The sequence below is a fragment of the Canis aureus genome, chromosome 32, assembly GCF_053574225.1.
Source record: "Canis aureus isolate CA01 chromosome 32, VMU_Caureus_v.1.0, whole genome shotgun sequence".
Taxonomy (NCBI): domain Eukaryota; kingdom Metazoa; phylum Chordata; class Mammalia; order Carnivora; family Canidae; genus Canis; species Canis aureus.
In genome coordinates, this window is record NC_135642.1 from 22,994,503 (window position 1) to 23,021,384 (window position 26,882).

Consider the following 26,882-nt stretch of genomic DNA (forward strand, 5'->3'; position numbering starts at 1 on the left):
TTCAACCACCATTGTATACCATATTACATTTAAGACACCAATCACACCACCGTCTAGCTAAAAATATCCTAAAAAATGAAAGATCCAGATATCAAAGGTAAAAACACATGCAACATGCAAATTAGAAAGACTTGTTTTCTAGAATATCATATATGTATCCATGCTATTTTTTGTAGTCAGAGCTCAATGTGAAGTTTTCTATCTAAACTCTCATGTCTTCGCCTGGGTGGCTCAGCGGTTGAATGTCTGCCTTGGCTCAGGGTGTGATCCCGGTCCCGGGATCAAGTGCCACATCGGGCTCTCTGCCAGAAGCCTACCTCTCCTTCTGTCTATGTCTCTGCCTCTCTTTCTGTGTCTCTCATGAATAAATAAATAAAATCTTAGGGAAAAAAACTCTCATGTCTTCAGTTCTGAAAAGTTCTTTACCTTAATTTCTTCTGACACTGCATTTTCCTTCTTCCATCTACTTTTTTGGAATTTGTACTAGACTTACACTAAACATCTCATTTTATCTTCCGTGGCTCTTTTACCTTTTACCATCTCTTTTCCCTTCTGTACTTCCATTCTAAGTGCTTTCTTAATATGTCTCCCATTCACTCAATTGCTCTTCAGCTGATTCTAGGCCACTGTTAATCCATCTGTATTTGTATGCACACGTGTGTATATACAGCAATTAAAATGTTTTTTCATATTTAGAATTTTGATTTAGTTGTTTTAGGTAGGTCAAATGTTTGGCATTATTTTAAATTGTTTAGAATTTAGCTTCTCTAAAATAAATTATAAATTAAAGTTATAAATTTAAATTCTAGATTTCTTATTCAATAATTATTTTTTAATATAGGCCAGATATTGTATGCTTTGAGTTTACTTAAAAAATACAGATAAAACAGCAAAAATTATCTTATGTTTGTAGCAAAATATACGTGTTTTTACTTCTGCTTTGATACTGATCACTTGCCTCAGGTTTAACTGAAACGGCAGGTAGAACAACTACTGACGGCTTACTATGTGTTAGAAATGATACTACTCATCCTCACAACACTAAAGGAGACATTTTCACCCCTTTTTTAATGATGAAGAGACTGAGGCTCAGATTATATTACTCAAATAAGGTCACAAATGTCACACAGGTAGAGTGAAGTCTTTATGACTCGAAAGCAACACTCTTTTTTTTTTTTTTCCAAAGCAACACTCTTAACCTTCACACTCTGACCCACAAATCTATTTGTAAATGTAGAGTGGGGAAATTTATATGTCTTAAAATAAGATGTTGCATGAGTTCCACATCAAAGACAACCACAAATTTGATTGTCAAATGATCCAGCTGTTGATGTCAACTAGCTTCAGTGTAAAGATAAAAATCTACTTACAAACTCGTTTGACACTAAATATTTCCTTTATATGTAATAATAATTAAAATATTAGACAAAAGACTTTCAGAGAAATTTTATAATCCTAATATTTTTATTCATAATTTTAGCCTTTGCCCATGTTAACACATAGTTATTAAATACATCAAAAAATAAAATGTTTTCTAACTGGAAATTTCTGTTAAAGGTATTTAAATTTTTTCAAACACAATTTGGATAAAATGATCTGTAAACATTTAGATGTTTCCAATATGGAATAAGAGGAAAAAAACCTTACAGGACTTGAAAGAAGAGGCAATCCAGTTCGAGGATGAAAGGCTCTCGTTGAGATTCCATCTAAGGAATGAAAATTATGTTTCTGCCAGACACTTGAATGTTTCAGTGGTATAGTCTTCTGCTAGGAAAATAATTAGATTTTAATGTTAATATTTAAGTAATTTTTGGTTTTAGTCTTATTCTAATACGTAGTGAGGTATTACATCCTTGGTGGTGAAGATTTAATCAGAAAACAATTTCTAAATTTTTTCTAGGATACTGAATAAATTCAAATATTCTAAAGAAAGTATGTCCAAATATAATTGCCTTATCAATATATGGTCATATTTATAAATACTGAATCTAATATCTGGTAAGCTAACATTTGATATTTTTAATTTGTTAACTAAACAACTACTCACAGGTAGAAAAAATAGAATATTCTAAAATATAAAACTATGTTGATATTAAGAGCCATTCTCAGAGCATATAATTTGGTGGAGCATAACAGAGAAATATAGTAAATGCAAACTTAAAAATATATCTAACGCAGCTGCAGTACCATGTTTTTGAAGTGATACTGGAAACAAGCTAGTCCTTAACAATTAGGCAAGTTTAAGCGCAAAAAACAGAAATTCATGAAAATCCTGGGACGCCTGGGTGGCTCAGTGGTTGAGTGTCTACCTTCAGCTTAGAGCATGATTCCAGAGTCCCGGGATCAAGTCCCACATCAGACTCCCTGCATGGAGCCTGCTTCTCCCTCTCCCTATATCTCTGCCTCTCTCTGTGTTTCTCATGAATAAATAAATAAAATCTTAAAAAAAAAAAATAAAGAAATTCATAAAAATCCAGAAAGACTTATCTACCATTTACTAGCTTTGTGACCTTGGGCAAGATACTTAACTTCTCCAAGCTAAGGGTCCTCTTTTTTAAATTGGAGTTAGTAATAACACCTAACCTCATAGTTTAGTGGAAGGATTAAGTATGCCAACATGTGTAAAATATTCAGAAAAGGGCTTGGGTACTTAGTAAATTTAAGCATAACAATAATTTTCTAAAGTTAAAAATAGTTTGGTAGAAAGGTAAATCAAATGGAAATGACTGAAGTATCTTATTTACATAGTGCATCGAAGGTTTACAAAACTTATTTATTTTTTATTTATTTTTAAAGATTTTATTTCTTTATTCATGAGAAACACAGAGAGAGAAACAGAGACACAGGCAGAGGGAGAAGCAGGCTCCATGCAGGGAGCCCGATGCGGGACCCAATCCCGGAACTCCTGGGATCACGCCCTGAGCCAAAGGCAGACACTCAACTGCTGAGCCACCCAGGGGTCCCTACAAAATATTTAAAATTTGTTATTTGACTGTCACAACTGAGATAGGCACAAGAGATTTATCATTCTTATTTTAAAGCTGAGGAAACTGAAGTTTTTAAAAGTTACATGACTTAGTCAGTGTGACTTAGGGACCAAATTGTGAAGTCAGGACTGGAACCCAACTATTCTGACCAACAGCCTAGTGATTTCACCATAGACATTCCTAAAATCCTTAGCTGAGCAGTGGCATAGCACAATGGGGACACTGTTTTAGGCCAGAGCTGCTAACAAACAATACATTAAGTTAATATGAATTTCATTTCTGACGCCTATTTACTCTCCAGCAATTGTTCAGAATATTGAAACAACCAAAAATGGCAACAGGAAGAATTTACCTAACATTTGCTATTAAGATGGTTATTTTCAAAGGATGTTAATACTACTTTTATTGCAGGTTCATTTTAATAGACTGTGTGTATTATAATTAGTGGGCACCTTGGGCCTTCATAACTAAATTTCCTGTAAAACAAAATTCAAACTATAATAAATGAGAATTATATTTGAAATATTAGATGTTACCTACCAGTGCCTCTGTACTTTTTAATCGTTCACATGTAGACAAACAGTTTTTTATATTCTTTCTCTGAGAACAGTTTTGAAATTTTTCATCAATTGTCTCTTCTTTCTTATCCTGTTCATTTTTTAATTGGTCTGGCTTTTTGCATTTGAAAACTTCATTATTACTGAGATAATTTTCTATACTATTAAGTTGATTATTTTGCTCACATGTTTTGGGCCTTTTAAAGTCTTTATTTGAGCACTTGTTTTCATGTTTGTTCAAATATCCAGACATTTCCAACATAGCAGTTTTTATTTTTGAGTCATTTTTCTTAGAATCCTCAAATTGATCATTGTTAAAAGACTCTGGATTACAATTTTCATTTTTTATTTTTTCTTTATATTTATTTGTACAAATTTGTTTTTCAATATTGTTGCAATTTGAATACTGTTTATCAGTTTCATTGCTAATTTCTTGCTCCTTAAACTGACACTCAGAAAGTGTATTTTCCAATCTGACTGTCAAATCTAAGTTATTTTTTTTGCAGTGAGGCATATTTGAGGGAGTCAATATACCAGCGGTTTTGTTCTGTCTCTCTTGAAATGTATTTTGGATGATTTCACTAGGATTGTCCTGATACAGATTTCTTATTTGAGGTTTCAAAGAGGACTTGACTTTACTATCGCATTTAAAAGAACTCAATGATTTTTTGGGTATTAAGTTTGTCCCTTCACTGCTATCTTCCAAAAAGGAAAATTTTGTATTAGAAATGGAAATGGAAGTGTCATCCTTGTTTTTCTTCAACAAATTTTTATCTTCATACAAACTCCTAAACACCTTAGAAGGAACCGAACTGGAGTCATGCATGTTGAATGACTGCCGGGATAAATGTGATGCTGTTGGATCAATATGCTCCAAGTGTTGAGCAATCCTTGCGATAACATCTTGCCGCTCTTGGAGTAAGGAGCCTATCAAAGGATTAGTCTCACCAACAGACTGACGAGAATAAAGACCATCAGAAATGCCAGTTGCACTTCGAAGAGTTTCTGTTTTTACTTGAATTTTTCCCTCACTGGTATCTTCTGAGGAGGAAAGCTCCGGACTACCAAAAGAAATGGAGAAAGGTTCTTTACATTTTCTCACGTTTTCATTTTCTTGTGCAACCCGGAAAAGTTTTGAATTAAGTGAACTAGACTCTTGCATATTAAATGGATGTCCAGGAACATGTGAAGTGCTTGGATCACAATGAATCAAATGCTGAGCAATTCTTGCAATAACTTCTTGTCGATCCTGAATTAAAGAACCTATTAAAGGATTAGTCTCACCAACTGATGGCCAGGAACTCTGGTGGCTAGATACACTGGAATCAATCATTGAAAATGATTTTAATGTTCTCACTGGTGTTTCGTGTGACTTTCTATCTCCTCTACCACTGAAGCCCAGAATATTAGCTTGACATGTTCCATAGTCAGATTTATTGCCAGTGCCTGGATACAGTTTGACATTTTTGACAGCTGCAGTATACTCTGAAGTTGTGCCATTTTTTGCGTTTTCAGGTGCCAGGGCCCAAGATTGTTTGCTACACAGACGCTGTGAACTATTTGTACTACATTGTTCAGCTTCATTAGAATTGCGGTGCTGATGGGCTTTAAGTTCATGTTCTTGAATTCTTTTCTCATAAAGGCCAATATTAGTGTGAATACTACAGGTCAACACTGGGTAATTAGATTGTCTGGGCAAGGACTGCACGCTGACTTTCAAGGCCACATTGTGAGAAACATTAGGAACAGGAAACACATGTTCAATTGGAGTCTGTGAAAAATTCCACTGCAGGTCTACATCAGCAGCACTGATTCTAGAATCATACAGAAAAATAGAGAATCAATGGATTATACAATTCATAACATTATAGTATATTATAAAAAATTTTAGGCAGTCATAGACTGATCTTTGTTTGCATTAATTACTATCAAGGCTTTACTTTCAGCTACTTTACCATGCATGTCATTCTGATAAAACCAAATAAAGTACAATAGTTTAGAACAGAGAGTATCTCTTTTTAAGATTTTATTTATTTATTCATGAGAGACACAGAGAGAGAGAGGCAGAGATATAGGTCGAGGGAGAAGCAGGCTCCCCATGGGAAGCCTGATGCAGCACTTGATCCTGGGACCCCTGGATCGTGATCTGAGCTGAAGACAGATGCTTGACCACTGAGCCACCCAGATGCAATACATTTTGAGAGATGTATTTTTTTAAGAATATTAGCCCACATAAGCATTAAAGCTTAAGAATGTTTTTATTATTATTTAAGATTTTATTTATTTATTCATGAGACACACAGAGAGAGAGAGAGAGGTAGAGACTTATGCAGAGAGAGAAGCAGGGTCCATGCAGGGAGCCCGATGTGGGACTCAATCCCAGGACTCCAGGATCATGCCCTGGGCCAAAGGCAGATGCTCAACGCTGAGCCACCCAGGTGTCCCTAAAGCTTAAGAATATTATGAGTTACTTGTCAAAAGAGAAAAAATGGACTTTGTATTTACTACTAAATAAATAGAGTCAGCTAATTCTTTTATACAAGGTGATTAAGAAATGCTCTTCATCTCATGGCCACCTGCCTACAGAGACAATTAGATAGCTGTTCAGCAGCCTGTAAATTTATAGTTTTCAAGATACAAAAATTAAGTAAGTATACCATTATGGAAACTCAGCAGCCCAGAAAGTTTTCTACTGTGTATACACTGGCAGCATTATATCCACTATTGGTTTTGAAAGCTAAAAAATGTTCTGAAAACTATTCTATGCCAAATTTAACCCAAAAGCAAAACTCATACTGATTCCCATTTAAATTTCTCTAACTTTTGAGAAAAACTTCAGTAAATTTTATCTACTTACATTTAGGAATGAAGGAAATAAACTACTTAAAAGGTAAAATATTCAGTATCTAACCAACATAATTGAATATGCACTGTTCTTATTTTGCCCTAGACATACCTGTAAAGAATATTTCGTGGAATAGCACCATGAGAAACACTCAGCCAAGCACTTAATTGAGAAAAAAACACAAATGAGCGGACAGCCAATAGAAGAGTCTTTTCTTCAATAAATCGATCACCACTCCTAAGGGAAGTAAAAAGTATCATTTAAATGTCAGCAAGTACAAAATGACTGAATTGTAGAAAGATTGAAGCTAAAACATTTAGGATGTGTGCTTTCAAGAGTATAGAAGTGCACTTACTAGTGTTACTTCAAGTCACACAAGTATGAAATGTTTAAATTTTACTACATAAATGGAAGAATTCAATGACATGATATATTATTAAAATAATTTATAGAAAGCAATGGAAAACCTGATCTACCAACAACTTATAACTCTGTGCAACTTACTGTCGAGGAACTGGCTCCAATATCCATCTTTCTAATAATAATGCATCTTGCTTAATTGCAGGATCATTAAGATCAATCCCTTCTGTGGTGGGTCCATCATCACTGTAGCAGCAGTCTGGTAGTAGCATCACTTCCACCATGATTGGAAGGTTGTTCTTCCACAACAATGAGACCTCAGACCTAGTTCTTCTGGCTTGGCGACACTTGAGAGAAAATGAATATAAGCAAAATGTCTTGATGGGCCAAAAATTTCATGTTTAAATTTTAAAATTATAATTGTAAAACAGACAACTCTATGACAAATGAGTTATCAATTGCAGAGCTTTGCTTAGGCTTGTCTATTTAGATTTCATCATTAAATAATGGGTTAACACTAGTGAGTTCTAGAGTGTGAGATGTAGCACTAAACATTTGTGATGCAAATTTTCTTGGAGGGATATTTTTGCTCTATTTTGCAGAAAAATAACTGCCACAACACAAATCTGACAGGCCTTGAGATGGCCCAGCCTAATATGTAAATTATATCATCATTACAGAAGAAAGATTCATTCTAAGTGGAAAGCAAAATATTAAAAATTAATTTTCATTAAATGATCAAAATAGATAAGATTTAAAAAGTGTAAAATTTGAGGCACCTGGGTGGCTCAGTGACTGAGCATCTGCCTTTGACTTAAGTCATGATCCTGGGGTTCTGGGACCAAGCCTGCATTGGGCTCCCTGCTCAGCAGGGAGTCTGCTTCTTTGTCTCCCTCTGCTCCTCCCCTTCTCTCATGCTCACTCTCTCTCAAATAAATAAAGAAAATCTAAAAAAAAAAAAAAAAAAAAGAAGTGTAAAGGGATGTCTGGGTGGCTCAGCAGTTGAGCCATCTACCTTTGGCCCAGGGCGTGATCCTGGAGTCCCAGGATCAAATCCATATCAGGCTCCCTGCTCTCTCTGTGTCTCTCATGAATAAATAAAATCGCAAAAAAAAAAAAAAAGTATAAAATTTAAGACTATATTTAAGAAACAAACTATTGAGAAAAATCCTTATAACAAATTTTACTACCTACCAAAATAAATATTTTTAAACATTATATGATAGTAAAAAATATCTTGACATAGGAAAAAAGAAAGGACTATCAGAGAGAAATTGGCTAATGTGAGGAAAATAATCATGAAGATAATTCTACTAAATAAACACAAAGTCAATAGTAACAATAATTTTAAATCTGGCACGGGAGAAGGCAGGTATGAAATTGGTCGTCAACCTGCAAGCTGATCTACAAAGGCACCTGCTGTGCTTTCAAGAGCATTAAGATCAAGATTATTAGCCATGGTCCAGAATTAGGATTTTTTTCATTATAGTTTTAACCGATTTTATATTTAAATGTCAACATTATAATTACCACGTACCAAAGATGATGACCGAATTTAAACCAGTTGACATAAAAGATAAATAAAAAATACTCAATACATAATTCTTACCTGAGCCAGCTTGTCACTGCATTCATGTTTGGTAGTTGCTGGGTAACAGGACTGTGCTGGAGGGCAATGGAAACTTTCTGTGCGACCTTTTACAGAACATTCTGGTGTTCGTCCTTCTGTTATTAACAAGGCCAAAGAGACCAAGAACTCCTCTGCATCATATTCAAAATATTCATCTAAAGTATCTGGTACGTAAAAAAAGAAAAAGAGTCTCCAATGTAATGTATTCTTGATAAGAGCTCACCTTTTACGTCAAAAATATCTAATATCACAATCCATATTCAAGTATATTTACTAACAAAGAGGGAAAGGGAAATAAAAATGAGGCAATTAAAATACAGTAAACTCTTGATTCACAAGTTATACAGGGTAAGGAGAGGATGGATTATTCCAAATTTCAGTTAAGACAAAGATGGTTAAAATTACAGCACAAAATTGTTTCTATGTGAACTTCAATTCAAATGTGTAAGAATTCAGGAATACACTTATAATCCTATAGATATTTAGATTTTTGGATGTCAAGTGCAACAGTTTTCATATGTAAAATCCCACCAATAACCAAAAGATTAAAAAGTCTTGTGTCACATTTTTAGCTAAGATGCTTTATTATTATTGTCAAATATTGAAGATGTAAATTCAAATGCATGTTTCTCCCCTCTCCCTTGCTCCTTTCTTATCTATCTAGTTCCTTGTTCTCACAACCCCAGTTCTGTGCTGTGGACATTCAGAGTTATGGAGTCCTTCTCTGCCTATGCTATACCACAGTATTAATTTCAAAAAGAGTAATGCTGTAATTATCCACCAGGCGATGCAGACACAAATTACAACATATAAAGTGTGTTTTTTTGGTTACTGTACAGTTGAGAACAATTTAATCTGTAGCTGTTTTTACTTACTTGCAGTAACTTTTAAATTTCTCATAAATGCTCCAAGTTTGCAAACAAAACACAGTTAAATTTCAAAAGTGTTAACCTGCTACACAGGTTGAACATGTGTGCAAATGCACAAACACAAAATTCAATTTGTTGTGCAATCCAAGTAAACAACATATAACTTAAGTACTTACTACACTTATTCGGTGACGGGGATACAGAGTTGTACTGCATATAGCTCCTGGTTGCAAAAGGTTTTTGATTCACAAATGAGTTAAAACCCAATAGGAGGGCAGCCCAGGTGGCTCAACAGTGTAGTGCGGCCTTCACCCCAGGGCGTGAGCCTGGAGACTGGGGATGGAGTCCCACATCGGGCTTCCTGCATGGAGCCTGCTTCTCCCTCTGCCTGTGTCTCTGCCTTTCTCTCTCTCTCTCTCTCTCTCTGTCTCTCATGAATAAATAAATAAAATCTAAAAAAAACAAAAAACAACAAAAACAAAAAATAAAAGCAAATAGGATACTACAGCATGTGATAAATTCCAATGTTGTTTGGATAACAGTGGTAAAATTTTGCAAAAGAGGTTGGCATTGAAATAAACAAAAAGCAGAATCAGACCTATAAATACAGAGAACAAATTGACTGTTCTCAGAAGGGGTTGGGGGATTGGCAAAATGGGTGAAGGGGAGTGGGGATACAGGCTTCCAGTTATGGAATAAGTCACAGGAATAAAAGTCTCAACACAGGGAATATAGTCAATAATACTGTAATAGTGTTGTATGGTGACAGATGGTAGCTATACTTGTGGTGAGCATAGCATAAACTGAATTGCTATGTTGTACATATGAAACTAATATAACATTGTATGTCAACTATACTGAAAAAAAAAAAAGAGGTAGGCACTGAGCAGAAGCAGGAGTTAGAAAATGGAGCTTGAGTAGAAAATTTGTATAGAGAAAGCAAGGAAAAGAAACTGGAGTCAGATGTGAATAGCCTTGAAGGGTATGATGAAGAATGCTTATTTCTAGCTTTAGGAAGGCTTTAAGAAAAAGAAGCAGCCTTAAAAGCTAACTTTATTGAGCTGGTATTTAAAAACCATTCAGAAAAATGTCCCTAAAATGTCCATGTGCAACACATAAAACAACAGCCAACACTTAGTAATATTGTCAGGCATTGCTAGTTCTAAGTACTTTCTATACATTAACTAATTTAATCCACAGAACAGCTCCAAAGGTGAGAAGTGTTAGCACCATTTTGCAGATAACTAACTGAAGCATAGAAAAGTAACTTTCTCAAGATCATCCAGCTAGTAAGTAGCAAAGTCGGAATTTGAATCTACAGAGTCTAGCTCCAGAATCTAGGTCCTTAACCACCCCATACTTGCTTTCTTTCATTGCAACTATAAATATTGCTATGATATATCTTAACATATGTTTGTAAAATAATATATATGCTATATTTTAGTAACACATTTTAGAACATTTATTGTATAGAATTACAATCCTTGATCAACTTATGATTTTTTGACTTGACAATGGTGTGAAAGTGATATATATTCAGTAGAAACCTTACTCTGAATTTTGAACTTTTCCCAGGCTAGCAATGTGGTAGGATATTCTTTTGTGATGCTGGGCAGCTGCAGTGAGCTCCAGCTCCCAGTCAGCCATATGATGGAGGGGGTAAACAACCAATACACTTACAACCATTCTGTACCCGTACAACCATCCTATTTCTCACTTTTAGTACAGTATTCAATAAATTTTACAACATATTCAACACTTTATTATAAAATAGGCTTCGTGTTAGATGACTTTCCCCAGATGCAGGCTAATGTCCTAAGCACATTCAAAGCAGGCTAGGCTAAGCTATTTTGTTTGCTAGCTAAGGAGTAATAAGTGCTTTTTTCACTTAAGATATTTTCAATTTACAGTAGGTTTATCAGGACATAACCACTGGAAGTCAAGGAAGATCTGTAGTTTTCAGGAATAGGACTCTAATTTACAATAATGTGCAAACAAGAGAGTAGTCTTAGCTTTCAACTTTCCTCAAGAAATCAATTAGATGGGGGATCCCTGGGTGGCTCAGAGGTTTGGCACCTGCCTTTGGCCCAGGGCGTGATCCTGGAGTCTCAGGATTGAGACCCACGTCAGGCTCCCTGCATGGAGCCTGCTTCTCCCTCTGCCTGTGTCTCTGCCTCTCTCTCTCTCTCTCTCCCTCTCTCCCTCTCTGTCTTTCATGAATAAATAAGTAAAAATCTTTAAATAAAAAAAAAAAGAAACCAATTAAGATTAAAAATCAAGGGTCTCCTGTGGTGTCCTTCAGATGGAAGCAAAAGATGTAAAAGATTCTACTCAATCCCCTTCTCTGTTGGTTCTGTGGATTTTCGAGGCTATTTAAGACTTGTCATGGGCTACATGGCATGATTTTGGCTCCTGGGAGATTTCTCTGGGCTCATCCTGTTTCTTCCCCTAAACTTGTCAGGTAATCCTGAAAAGCTAAGAATTGTGGTAGAGCAGTGGCTCCTAATCTATGGAATGCTGAGTGACGACGCCAAGATGACAGCTACTCCATGTGAATAACAAGGATGGTGGACAACCTAAGTAGTAAGTCTCATCTTTATGTGCTACTACTTAAAAAAAAGATCTGTAGTTCATCTGACCTGCTAAGTTTTTTCTTAAGAAAGGGGAAAGGGTGTGGATCCCTGGGTGGCTCAGTGGTTTAGCGCCTGCCTTTGGCCCAGGGCATGATCCTGGAGTCCCAGGATTGAGTCCCATATCAGGCTCCCTGCATGGAGCCTGCTTCTCCCTCTGCCTGTGTCTCTGCCCCGCTCTCTCTCTTTCTCTCTCTCTCTCTCTCTCTCTCTGTGTGTGTCTCATGAATAAGTAAATAAAATCTTAAAAAAAAAAAAAGAAAAGAAAGAAAAGGGAAAGGGCACAAGAGTAGGGAGTATAAGAGTGTTATCCTTATGCCTGCCAAACTATATTTATCACTACAGTCCCAGCAGAGAATGGCTTACACAGTAGGAATCATCAAGTTGATAAAAACTAAACTATTGTGAAAAGTACTTTTGAATAACACAGCATTTGCTGAAACTTGGTTAAGTCATCATCTCCTCAGATGGTAAGGTAAAAAAATTCCAGGGGTGCCTGGCTGGTACAATTGGTAGAGCATATAACTCTTGATCTTGGGGGCATGAGTTCAAGCCCCACATTGGGGGTAGAGCTTACTTTAAAAAAACCATAAAAAGCAAAAAAAAAAAGCTCTCCAAAATCATGACTGGAGTCTATAATCCTTTGGATAACTAACTGAGCTAGCCAGAGTATTAAATATTTAAATGAAAAATTTGAGGGATCCCTGGGTGGCGCAGCGGTTTGGCGCCTGCCTTTGGCCCGGGGCGTGATCCTGGAGACCCAGGATCGAATCCCACGTCGGGCTCCCGGTGCATGGAGCCTGCTTCTCCCTCTGCCTGTGTCTCTGCCTCTCTCTCTCTCTCTATCATAAATAAAAATTAAAAAAAAAAAAAAGAAAAATTTGAAACAAAGATTAGAGATGACAGTAGTTACCTATTAGTTATCTATACAAATATTACATAAGAATTACAAGGGGGCAGCCCCAGTGGCTCAGCGGTTTAGGGCTGCCTTCAGCCCAGGGCGTGATCCTGGAGACCTGAGATGGAGTCTCATGTCAGGCTCCCTGCATGGAGCCTGCTTCTCCCTCTGCCTGTGTATCTGCCTCTCTCTCTCTCTCTCTCTGCGTGTGTCTCTCATGAATAAATAAGTAAACAAATCTTAAAAAAAAATTACAAGGAATAGCAGGGATTATACAGTGGTATTATAAAAACTAAAATACTACCTAAATGCATGTGGACTATGTGATGACAGTCTTTAGGAATTTCTCAGGAAAAATGTATGGGTGTCTGAATTTTAAGAAATGAGAATACTAAATCATGGTAGCCATTAGAAAAGTTGTATAGTTAAAATTTCTATAATGTCAATCTCTAAAACACCAGACAGCAGAGTTTACCATAAGGAATATGAATAGTAAATGAGAAATTTGTTATGCTAATGAAAATTCTATAGATATAACCTAATATTTTGAGGACACAGATTATTCCAGATATAAATTATTATCTTAGGGCTTCTGAAAACAATTTGCTTTTACAAAAAGTATTTCATATCTAGACAAATATGGACTGTTGGGGCTTACTAATAGTTTTAGAAGAAACAATTTTAGAAGAAATAATTTATTTGATGTAAAGCATAACATTGAAGAAAACAAAGCATTTATAAATTTTCAAGGTTATAAAGGATGTATCTTTGAAGACTGGTGATTAATGACTCAAAACATAGTTGTAGAGTCCTACCTCTAAGACTTCAATAAGGATTATGACTACATCCCAGTCTGTCTGGGAGCTATGCTGCTCTTGTAGTGGCCTGCACTTCTGGCTCTAGAGTTTAACCATGTTTTTTAAAGTTCCCCATCTGTTCAACAAAAGAGATAAACAATTTGGCCACTGGGAAAACTCTGATCAGAGTGATCCATAGATAAAATGGACTAACTCACATGAGAAGTAAATTCTTTATCATCACCAGTGGTATTCAAGGACAGATTCATAGACACATGCCAGGGGTGGGGGGTGGGGGTTGGAGGGATTTAGATTATCAAGTGGTAGCTCAGTTAGATTTGCAAGAGTTCTTTCCATTCAGAGAGTCTATGAATCTCTGTTATTCAGAAGTTGCTCAAAAACAAAACAAAACAAAACAAACAAACAAACAAAAAAACCCAGGAGAGAGGCCAAAACCACTATCTCCTTTTCAAGAGACCCTAACTAGGAGCCCATCTGAACCAGTACTCATCACATAGTCATTTAGAACAAAAACCCAGTATGGCTCAAAGCTACTTCAAGACTCTGTCTAGATGTAATGGAAGAAGAATGTCTTACACATCACTGGGCTGTTGTATATGCTGTTCAGTTTACTTTGAAAGCCTGACAAGGTAGTAGAAAGATTCCATGTTTTTCATGGCATGGAATACAATAACAAGAGAAGTAGAACAACCTGGGAGGTGCTGTAAAATAATGTCCCTGGGGCGCCTGGGTGGCTCAGTCGGTTAAGTGTCTGCCTTTGGCTCAGGTCGTGATCTCAGAGTCCTGGGACTGAGCTCAGCATGGAGCTCCTTGCTCAGCGGGGAGCCTGCTTCTCCCTCTGCCCCTCATCCCGCTTGTCCTCACTCTCTCTTTCTCAAATAAATAAATAAAATAAATAATAAAACATAAAATTTTATTGGATTTAAACTTCCTTTTTAACCTCAAGTTAGGCTCCTATATTTTTTAAAATATTTTATTTGTTTATTTTATACCTGAATTACTACAATAGTATCCTAGCTATGGTTTAGGACTCTAAGTCCCTTTTTACTCACTTTGTACCCTAGTCCAATTAATCTTCCTGAAAAGCCATTCTATTACATGCTTCTCAGCTCAAAGCTTTCTGTGTTTATTTTACTGGCTACCCAACTGCCTGTTGATCCCAAAGTGAATTCTTTAAGTTTGACATTAGGGCCAGAACCACCATACCTGGCTGTGCCCCGCCAGATTCTGAAGTGAATGCTGCCCCTTGGAGATATACAGTGAGGTGACCCTACTTCAGACTCCACCTATGGAGTCTTCATTGTCTCCACTTTTGCTTGTTCATCTCTTTTACTGCTCCTCACATAGTCTCTGTTCCAGCCAAATTGCTCCCTATACCATATTCTACTCATTTCCCTCCTTGTGCCACTGTTGCTTTTTTTTAACCTATAAAACATGGCTTCTTTTTCTCATTTCCAACAAGTCTGAGATTTCTGAAGAGTTTCCCGATTCCCAATTTTTGTCCACAAAAGAGTCCTTCCTAACTCACTTTCACACTGATCTTTCACAGATTTTATACTCTTCCCCAGAATTTACATCTAGGCTATGAATGGTTACTTCAGAGTCCTAGAGCACAGTCCCAAGCTCATGAATTTTACCTCCACATGGCTAAGTTTCACTGTGTTCTATGAACAGACTGTACTGCTAACTTCAGCCAACCTTTGCCCAGACATGGGGCACTTATCACAAATGTGGTCATGAAAAAGGAAAGGATAGTTTAGTGCAAATCAACTTTCAGGAATAACTCAGCATTATATTAGCCCAGCCATTTCTTTATAATAATATTTTTAATATTTCATGGATGAATATCTCCTAATGGATTAAAATCTATATACACCAAAAGGGTTTTGGTATCTCATCTATATGTTCCAATCTCAAAGGTATGTGTTGTATGGCTCTGTTTTGAGTGAGAATTGTAAAGGTTCTTAGAAATCATGTAGCCTAATCTACCTTACTTCCAGATGAAGAAAATAAGACACAAAGATGCCATCTTTCTTGTTCAGAGCTGTATACTATTGGAAATTAGAATCCAGTTTTCTTCATTTCAAGTGCAACTTGATTTACAAACCATAAGAAGTCTTTAAGCAGAGAATAAAAAGCAAAGCTGACTTTAGTGACTAGAGCAAAGAATAGCGGCTATCACGATAAACAAGCAATTTCCCATGTGCACTATTATTTTATTAATATTATTTACACATAAATATTTTCACTTACAGAATAATTTCTTCACATACAAAAATATTGTTATTAAGCAACAATAAAACATAAAATGAATTTTTAAAAGTCCTCAGTACTCTATTAATAAAAAGGCAAGTGATCTATAAAGAAACTTATAATGGACTTACTTTTAAAAGCAACTTTCTGGACGTGTGTGTGGCTTGATTTCAACCAAATATTTTTGCTATACATCTACATAATACAATAATCACCATAGTGCAAAATTATAATTAAAGCATTGCAATATTCTGAAGTGTCATCTGGAAAACTAAGTCATATATATGTTTTTATAATAATCTATCTTTTCAAAAGTTGGCCATATGTTTTGTCACATAATCCAAGCATCAAATTAAACAAAGATGATTACCAACATCTTGAGTTGTGAAGTATTTTATCAAGTGCTTCTTCCTTTTAATTCTTATGATGAAGCATAGACTAATAGTTAAGAGCATGAACTCTGAGGTCAAGCAACCAGTTCTACTACTTGCTAGTTGTTTGGCTTTCTACAAGTTATATAGCCCCTCTTTGCCTCAGTTTTTCTATTAAATGGGGATGATGATAGTATCAACCTTCAGAAAGTACTTACAAGAAATAAGTAATTTGTTATAATTTTTAGAATATTACATAACACATAGTGATCACTATGGAAGTGTTTGCTAAATTTAAGATAAATACAAATACAATGACACAGGTCTTCCTTTCATTTTAAAGATGTGAAAACTAATTTTGTAAAATCATTTGCCTAAAGTCACATATATATTATCACAAAGTAGAGAATTATCTCTAAAAATCTGCTTACTGCTACCAATAGTTCTTAATTCTCAGTTACAGAAGTTCATATTTATTTTTCATTTCACACAAAAATGACTGAAGAGTCTAACCTACCAACTCAGACAGACATACCTTTTTTTTGTTGTTGTTGTTTTTTTTTTTTTTTCAGACAGACATATCTTGAACGATTCCTGGTACTAAATGAATTTGGACTACTCCTTTCCTGACTTGTGTCTTCCCTGTTTAAAGTTCTTTCAATTTAGATATTATGGAAAGGTCTAGATTATGCACTTCTAGAAAGAGCAAGAAGATATCCCACCTAGAAACATTATTCTTATACTGTTTAGCAAAACTGTACAATTACATCTGCTTATAAATAAAGTGTCTCAATGTACTACTGTCTGCATTTAAAAACAGACAAAGGCATCCTGAAACGACCATTCTGGGAAGAATGCAGAGTAGTAGCCATGTAAAATGGTTAAGTCCAGTTAGAATTCACAGGAAGGCAATGGGACGCCTAGGTGGCTCAGTGGTTGAGCGTCTGCCTTTGGCTCAGGGCATGATCCCAGAATCCTCCCCTCGAGGAGCCTGCTTCTCCCTCTGCCTGTGTCTCTGCCTCTCTCTCTGTGTCTGTCTCTCTGGTATGTATCTCTTCCCATGAAAACACTCTGAATCCTATTTTTTGCCACTGATACATAAGGGGCTTCCACCCAAGTGTATTTCCTCTATATTTATTATATGATACGAATTGCTACATGCGATGGTCACCCAAACTAAACCTGACACTTTCACAGTTGCAAAAGAAAAACTCTGAATGAGTTAGAAAGCACCAAAGAGGGAAGAGAAGCAGGAATTAAAAGGCTTAACAAAAAAATACACTGTTACAAGCAGCATATTCTCTAATGGAGAAGTTGAAAATCTACCAACTTCTTTCTAGTTCCTGATTTCAGTTCAATTTCAACTTAGGTGGGAAGCAAATGCAGAAAAAAATCCCCTTATAAGCTTCATGCATTCCCACTGCAATTCTCACACTACTACGATGGCTGTATATCTCTAGACCATAAGCTCTACATCTGTAGGAGCCAAATATAATATAGTCATCATTCTATTACCAGTGCCTAGGACAGTGCCTGACATATAGGAGATGCTCAATAAATCTATAAGCAAAATAAAAAAGTGTTTAAGTGTAGCTATTAGCATTTGTAGATCAACAAGATCTATGTTGAAGTATGACAAGCTCTGAAGAATTCAGATATTATAGGAAAGGTAAACTCAAATGATAAGCCCTACAACAAATGGCAGGTTGAAGGTGGTTAGGAATATCAAGCAACGTATGAGAAGTTCTTTCAGTTCTATTTTAACTTCAATTTACGTTTTTTGAAAATCTAACTTATTCACACTAGAATTATAATAAAGAGTTGTTAATTGCCTCTCCCACCACTAAAATTATTATACTTATATATGTTCCTGGACCTTAGTAGTCACTTTTCAAGATAATTTACTTAATTAATTACAACTTGATACCCACTTCTACCATCTGATAGTGTCCTCTCTAAAATACTGAGAGCAGGTAACTTTGAGGGGCAGGTCTCACAGACTTCACACTAAATCTCACAGAAACCAAAGGAAAGGCCGTGGTTCTCTAATCATAAATCCTCTACACTTAATAATTAGCACAACCAGTATAACCAATGGAAATGAACAAAAGGCAGGCTTAGGGATTTGACATGTGAAAATTAGGGTATTTCAATTATTTTCAATGCTTTAAAATGTTTTTCAATTTTTTCTAATGCTACTGCTCATGTCTGTAGACATTTGACTTACAGGAACTAGTATTTTGAAAATTTTATATACATACAAAAACTTAATTGTGAACAAATCCAACATAAGATATTCACTTAATCATTCTTAGGTATTTTAAGTTTAATAGTATTTTTTTTTAAGATTTTAATTTATTTATTTAAGAGAGAGAGGGAGAGCACAAGCAGGGGCAGCAGCAGAGTGAGCACTAGAGGGAGAGGGAGAAGCAGACTCCTAGCTCAGCAGGGAGCCCAATGTAGGGCTCGATCCTAGGCCTTTGGGGATCATGATCTGAACTGAAGGTAGACACTTAACCGGCTGAGCCAGCCAGGTACCCCAAGTTTAATAGTATTTTATAAAGCACTTTGAACTTTTTGGAACAGAATCTAAATAGTGTTTTTTTAAAAAGTATTTATTTATTTGATACAGAGATAAAGAGAGCACAATTGGGGACAGAGGTAGAGGAAGAAGCAGGTTGCCTGCTGAGGGACTTGATCCCAGGAGGCTGGCTTGATCATGACCTGAGCCTATGCTTAACCGACTAAGCTACTCAGGCACCCCAGGATCTAAATAATGTTAAAAGCTGAATATTTCTAGTTTCTAGACTAAAAATTACCTTTAAAAATTCTGAAATGTGAGGTATGACAGGCCTTGTGTACCCAGAACTCAGGCCACACTTAGTTTCTTTTTTTTTTTTTTCACACTTAGTTTCAATGTTCTCTAAGTTAATTACAGCCAAGTAATAAAATAAGTAGTAACCGTTTTTCCATCTTTGCAAATATTGCATAATATAAAACAGCAATAACTTACCAAATTGAATTTACCATAGTCATTTACTATAGCAATTAGTAATAAAATGTTTTATAGTTTTTAAAAACACTATGATACATTATAGCAAAACCTTAAAAAGGCATACATTTTATATCATTTAAACTGCTCAGATTATATTAAATAGATTAAAAGCCTATATGACCAAAAAAATGGCCTTTATTAGCATTTACATATCTTCCATTAAAATAAAATTTTTTAAAGATTTTATCTATAAAAAAAAAGATTTTATTTATTTATTCATGAGAGAGAGAGAGAGAGAGAGGCAGAGACACAGGCAGGAGAAGCAGGCTCCATGCAGGGAGCCCGACGTGGGACTCGATCTCAGGACTCCAGGATCACACCCTGGGCTGAAGGCGGCGCTAAACTGCTGAGCCACCCGGGCTGCCCTCCATTAAAATAATTTTAACTAAAAATGCTACAAAGGCATAAAATAAAATAAACAACTTTTTATAGTAATAAAACAATTAGCAAATTCATAAAAAGCTCAATCTAATTTGTGCAACTTTGTGTTGGCTTTTCCCCTCCAATTGTTAATAAAGATATTTTCTAGGCCACAAAAGAGTAGAGTTCATCAGAGGCTAAGGAAGGTAAAACTTTTATACCATACAACTCTGAAAGGCAATTCTCTTCCCTGAGGACTATAATGGGCAGTCATAACAGATATTTCCTTTCCTTCTTCAATTGCAATTTCCAATTACACAAAGCCTCTAGCTTATAAGTGCCATCTATATTCCCCTCCTGGCTCCTTACTAACTTCACTGTAGTCATTTGTGAGGAGATAAGGGTATTTTTAAGAAACAAACAGAATAAGATAATTAAGATTTGGAATCAAAATACAGAGGAAAAAATAAGAGGAAAGGAATAAAAGGAAACAAAATATATGAAGTGGAAATAACAAGAAAAATAAGAAGGGAGAAAATCTAAAAGAAGAATAAGGAAAACAGTAAGAGTAGAGCTAGAGGAAATTGAACAAATAAAGGGGGAGAAAACTTCTAAGGAAAGCCAATACTCTGTTTCCTAATTGTTCCTCAGACTCTTTTCCCAAACTCCCATCTTTCAAATACTCCAAAGTGGATAAATTGTGGTATATGCATAACAGGACACAATATAACAGTGGACATAAAGTCAAGAACGAGTGATAGCTACCAAGTTATAGAAGACTATAACTAGGATGAGTCTATTTACATAAAAGTTTAAAATACAAGTAAAATTAAACAAGATACCTGGCGATTACATACAAATGTGATAAAAGTATAAAGAAGTACAAGGGAATAATTAACACAAAATTCAAAACAGTGGATATTTCAAGTATGAATGGTGGAGCTATAGATGAACAAGGCACACAGTTATCATCACATAAGAGACTGATGAGCTTGTATAGTCACTATGTGAGAAATTGTAACATACATACTCTTTATGTACTCTTTGTACTTAGAAGCAGGCTCCTCGCAGGGAGCCCGATGTAGAACTCAATCCCGGATCCCGGGATCATGCCCTGAGCCAAAGGCAGATGCCCAACCACTGAGCCACCCAGGTATCCCAAAAAATTTCTAATTTTATATGGAAAACTGACATGTGGGAATTCCGCACTATTGTGAAACAGCACTATGTAGTGAAAACTAAGCTGGGATTGGGGTGCCTGGGTGGCTCAGTCAGTTAAGCATCTGACTCTTATAATATCAGCTCAGGTCTTCATCTTAGGGTCGTGAGTTCAAGCCCCACATTGGCCTCCATGATGGGTGTGGAACCTACTTTAAAGAAAAAACAAAAACTGGGATTCATATTATCTACATTCTCCCATTATTAACTTCTTTTGTTCTAAGTTTCTTTGACTTTTGTCAGACTACACTACTTCTAAAAAACTCTGCCAGCTTCAGGATTCTTGATGAAAATATTAAGGTGAAGAATCACAGTATAAAAGAAAGGGGAAAAATACTCAATTTCTAGTACTGTTTAACTTTCTATACTATAAAAAGCTGATAAATGCAAATGATAGGACAAATATTTAAACCTAAATTTTGATATATATTATTTCTAGAATAAATTTTACCTCTTTCATGTAACAACCATGCTTTCAAGCAAGACTTATTTTGCATTGAACACCAAAACTGAAAGCTATAACTAATGAAAAGTTCAAAGATTTCCTTGTCATTTGGACAAGTAACTAAAATGTTCTAAAATATAATGCCATCCCAAGTAATTGCATGGCTCACATTTTCTTATGAAACTGAAGAGGCAGCCCTTTGCTTTCAAATTAGCACAATATTTACTTTTGGGGTAAGTAAACATCACTAACTATACAATAGAGCTAGTCTATGCTACAACAAAGTTGTACAACTACCACTCACTTCCTTAGGGTGTTGTTTGCATCTTGTGAGGTAGTCTTCTAGAAGTCACGGGCCTTCATGTTTGTGACAGAACTTAAATCACTTCTATTAGCCAAACTGATTCTCCTTACAAATTATATCATTTAGTGTTTTATATTGTTACCATCTGTCTACCTCCTGAAAACTCCACAATGGCAGGGATTTTGATCAGTTCTGTTGACTGATAATAGACTCAATACCCAAGGACTATGACTAGCACATAAAAGGCACTAAAAAAAATTTGTAAATATATTATTTAATTCTCACTTTGAAGAAGCTAATTATAAAAATCAATACCATACCCAGCCAAGGACCATGTTAGTATTTCTTAAATAACATTCCCTTAATTATAAGAAGTTAGCTGTATGGGCAGCCCCGGTGGCGCAGTGGTTTAGTGCCGCCTGCAGCCCAGGGTGTGATCTGGAGACTCTGGATCGAGTCCCACGTCAGGCTCTCTGCATGGAGCCTGCTTCTCCTTCTGCCTGTGTCTCTGCCTCTCTCTCTCTGCATCTCTATGAATAAATAAATAAAATCTTAAAAAAAAAAAAAAAGAAGTTAGCTGTATATCCATTGGTTAAAAATCTTTAAAGCAAAAAGACCAACTCGATCTGAATTTTAGTTCACAAAGTGCTCAAAAGGTACAGTGCTTCAATTTAGTAAGCATAAAATACTGACTGTAACTTAAGCAAGTAGTTTTCATAATTTTTTTTTAAGATTTTATTTATTCATGAGAGACAGAGAGAGAGAGAGGCAGACACACAGGCAGAGGGAGAAGCAGGCTCCATGCAAGGAGCCCAATGTGGGACTCGATCCCGGGACTCCAGGATCATGCCCTGAGCTGAAGGCAGACGCTCAACCACTGAGCCACCCAGGCATCCCTCATAATTATTTCTCTAGTATCTAAGAGAGGATTTATTGTTTGGTAACTATATTGCTCATATCACTTCTTCTGTTAGTTTTACATAAATGATCTTAAAGATTAATTCTGCTAAGGGTTAAATAAGATGCCAAAATTATAACTCATTTTATTTTTAATGATTGTTGAGAGAGAGAGAAAGAGAGAACGCGCAAGCATGTGAGGGGAGGAGCAGAGGGAGAGGAGGAAAATCCCACCTCCACACTGAGCATGTAGCCTGATGCAGAACTTGATCCCACAACCCTGAGATCACGACCTGAGCTGAAATCAAGAGTTGGACACTCAACGGACTGAGCTACCCAGGTGCCCATATAACTCATTTTCAACCTGAAATATTAAAATTTGATATTCTTTCAATAGCACTGTGATGGTCCTGTAACTGTGGCCTAACTGGAAGAAAAAAATAAGCTTTATGTTCAAGTAGATGCAAGTTCAAATACTGAGTGACTGTAGGCAAGCTGAACTAATAATTCTAATTTCTAGGAAAAAAAAAAGAGACTGCCCTTGATTTGGCATACTTTGCTATGGCAGGAACTGAGATTACATTTCAATTATTATTTAACATTAAACAGCAAACTCAGTGTTAGTTGACAAATATTTAAAAACCCACTATAGGGGCACCTGGGTAGCTCAGTTAGGCATCTGCCTTTCAGCTCGGGTCATGATCCCAGGATCCTGGGATTGAGCCCCACATTGCGCTTCCTGCTCCACAGGAAGCCTGCTTCTGCCTCTTCCTCTGCCATTTCCCCTGCTGATGCTCTCTGGCCTATCTCCATGTCAAATAAATAAACAAAATCTTTTTAAAAAAATTAATAAAATAAAATAAAACCCCACTACAAATGAATGCATTCCTCCTTAAAGTCAGAAGACATATCTGGTGAAGTTTTCATATAAAGGATCAGAATATAAATCAAGAAATCATTTAAAAGAAAGAAAGAAAAATTATTGGTTTCATGGGGTATTTCCTTTATAACATATTTGATTCAATGAAACATAAACTCCTCCTAACTTCAGAAATGAAATGAAATTATATACAACACAACTGATGGTCAAAGTAAAAATTAAAATTCATGTAAAGGTTTAAAAACAAAATTGACTTTTTTTTTTTTTTTAAGAGTTTATTTATTGGAGACAGAGAGAGAGAGAGCACAGAAGCAGGAGGGAGGGGCAGAGGAGGAGGGTGAGAAGCAGGCTCTTCACTGAGCAGGGACCCTGCTGTGGGACTTAATCCCAGGACCCTGGGATCATGACCTGAGCCGAAGACAGATGCTTACCCAACTGAGCCACCCAGGTGCCCCCCAAATTGATCTTTAATAAAATAACTATTTCATAACCGTAGTAGGTAAAACATTCACTGTAGAATTTGAAATTCAAAATTTTACCATTTTCACAAAGATAGCAAGATCCAGTGAGTCCAATCCTGGGCAAATTCAGGCATGTTACTTAATTTCTTCATTTATAAAATGGTAAGCCTAAGTGTTAGGGGAAAAAGAACTTTTTACTAGGTTGGGCCTCTGTACACAAGGAAAGCAGGACTTTAGTACAAATCTGATCTTCCCACCAGTGGATATACTGAAAGGGAAACAGCTAATGTCTATTCACCCATTTTACAAATTCTTTCACCAGGCAGATGAGGTGGCTAGGCTGACTGGTTTGATTTTGGTAGTCATTGGGCTATTTCCAATCACAATGGAGTAATAGGGACCTGATTTACCCATACACCCCGAATCACACAAAATACACAAAACAATTGTTTTCAGACCCTACACAAAAGACAGTATAGGACCGTGTTCTCTGAGAGAGAAATAAACAGGTGAGCCCTACAACTGCCCATCCTTACTGTCTCAAGTAAGGTTTCAAGCTGAAGTGTAGAAGAAGGGAAGCCAGACAGAGCCTAAGAGTCTCCCTGAAGAGAGGACAAAAAAATTAGGGGTAAGGGAAGTCCCCTTAGCAATTACAGTAACTATCCTACCACTTTATACAATTGTGATGATCTGAAGTGAGGTATGTCAAACACTGAATCGTTAAATTACTCTCACTCAGAATGAAAAAACAGAAAACTTCTGTTCTATGGTATAACTACTTAATAAAGTCAAGGGAAAGGCAAATGGAGAAAATTGAGAGAAGAGTGAGAAATAAAGGGAAAACAAAAATAAAGATGATAAAAACATTTAGAATTCACTAAGTCCAATATTATATCCTACTCCTCCCTACCACTCATGCTCCTCCAATGCCAAATTTGCTCCTCCTTCTTGAGTTCTCCATATAGTCTAACATTTCCCATATTTAATTGGCCAAGCAAAAAACTTGGTAATTGAGTCCTATAAATTATACTTCCTAAAGTAGCTCTAGCCACTTTCTTCCTCCGTCTATGACCTCTGTCAAAATTATTAAGGCCATGCATGATCTCTTATATGGATATTACAACGCCTCTGTGACTGATCTCCCTGCATCTAGTCTCTTACCTTTCCCATCCAGCCCCATCTCCCTTCTTAGAATTCTATCTGAAATATAAATGTGATTATGTTGGCCTAAATCTCTGTAATGGTTCTGTTATTTACAATTTAAAGCCCAAACTATATTAAGTAAGAACCAGTTTAAAAACTACATAATAGAGGCACAGGTGAAACATCCTAACTTCCTCAGGCAGATATTTCTTATGATATGTATTGGTATTAAAACTACTAAGCAGTGATACTCTTGAATAGCTCATTCATTTCTGTACCTTTTATATCAGGATTTTCTATATAAACAATTATGTCACTACAAATAGAATTTTGCTTCTTTCTTTCCAGGCTTTATGCCAATTTCTTTTTCTTTCATTATGGCAAAGGCTAGGTAAACAATATGGTATAGAAGTGAGGGGAACTAGGTGGCTCAGTCAGTTGAGCATCTGACTCTTGATTTTTGGCTCAGGTCATGATCGCAGGGTTGTGAGACTGAGCCCTGAATTGGGCTCTGTGCTCAGTGGGGAATCTGCTTGAGGATTTTCTCTCTCTCTCTCTCTCTCTCTCTCCCCTTCTCCCTCTGCCCATCCTCACCCCCATCCCATGGGTGCGCGCTCTCTCTCCCTAAAATAAGTAAATCTTTTTAAAAAAAATAATAAAAGAAGTGGCTAGAGTGCATATCTTCTTTCTGATGTTAGCAAAAAAGTATTCAATATTTCACCACTAAATGTGATATTAGGTATAGATTTTTCATAGATGTCCTTTATCAGGTTGAAAAGGCTTATAATAAAGTCATTTTGATTTTATAAATAAGCATGTAAAATAAATCCCTCAAAGAAATGCCATCTTTTACTTAATTTAGAATGCTCCATGAATGCAAAAGAAATTTTTTATGAAGCAAACAACTGTTTGGACAAGAACTGCCAAAAAATATCATTTTTCAATGTATATTACTTACTTTTAGTTAAAAAAAAATAACCATGTTAAAAAATATTTACCTCCTATAAAATGCCAGAAAAAAAAATATTCTTATTCACCAAGAGTGAACTCTAATGTAAACTATGGACTTTGGGTGATGATAATATGTCAATATAGGTTCATCTATTATAATAAATATACCACTGTGGCATGTGGCATGAAATGTGGATAGTGGGAGAGCTTGTATATCTGTGGGGACAAGGCATATATGGGAACTTTGTATTTTGTGCTGGTTTATTGTAAAACTAAAACTATTCTAATCAAATAAAGTTTATTAATTAAAAAAATTACCCATTATAAAATGCTAGAAAAATATTATTTTTTACTTTTTCATTAAGAAAATAAAAATGAGAAATGAAAATAATACATTCACTTATCCCAAAATTGTACTTAAGATGTTTCCCTCTGGAAGCATGAATTACAAAGAATAAAAACAAAAATTATAGAGGGCAACTTCACAAGCAGAAATGATAAGTATCAAAGTTCAGATGAGTCTTTACTGTCCTAGAACAACAACAACAAAATAGCCTCTACACAAACTTATATTAACATAGTTTATATTTACATTAAACATTTTAATGCCTGGTAGGTATGCACATACTTAAGAAGTCTTCAGGGCCTGGATAAAAGAGGTTACTGGAGGAAGGGAGAAATGTTGCCTCTGTAACATTGTTATTGGATTTGCATCACAAGTAAAAAGTTGTTATGTGACTGAAGGAAGCATAGTTCTTATAATAACTGACATTCTGAAGTCTACTGACAATAACCTTGTTACTCATATAATCTCTAGTGCTGAGTTTCTTGGACAAAATTGCCCTGGATTAGGCTATTTAGTATCTATATTAAATTCTATATTTTGAGAATATGCCAGAATAAGAGTCCCCAAGGAGTACAATATGTTGTACAACTATCGCTTTCAACAT

At 35.8% G+C, this 26,882-nt stretch overlaps 1 protein-coding gene across 8 annotated transcripts in view; it reads right to left on the reverse strand.

The window, feature by feature from the left end:
- ATOSA (atos homolog A) overlaps positions 1-26,882 on the reverse strand; it is an 86,851-nt gene that overhangs the window by 16,529 nt on the left and 43,440 nt on the right. For 7 of the 8 annotated variants that reach the window (XR_013370267.1, XM_077881142.1, XM_077881143.1 and 4 more), the window contains 5 exons: positions 8,359-8,543; positions 6,894-7,096; positions 6,501-6,626; positions 3,528-5,358; positions 1,648-1,767 (listed from right to left, as the gene is read on the reverse strand). Coding sequence is in view for 7 of the 8 variants with exons in the window: in XM_077881142.1 (XP_077737268.1) it covers positions 1,648-1,767; positions 3,528-5,358; positions 6,501-6,626; positions 6,894-7,096; positions 8,359-8,543 (2,465 nt within the window). In the remaining variant the exon portion in view is untranslated. Of the gene's footprint in view, positions 1-1,647; positions 1,768-3,527; positions 5,359-6,500; positions 6,627-6,893; positions 7,097-8,358; positions 8,544-26,882 lie in introns of those variants that run through there. The other variant, XM_077881137.1, reaches the window with a different exon arrangement.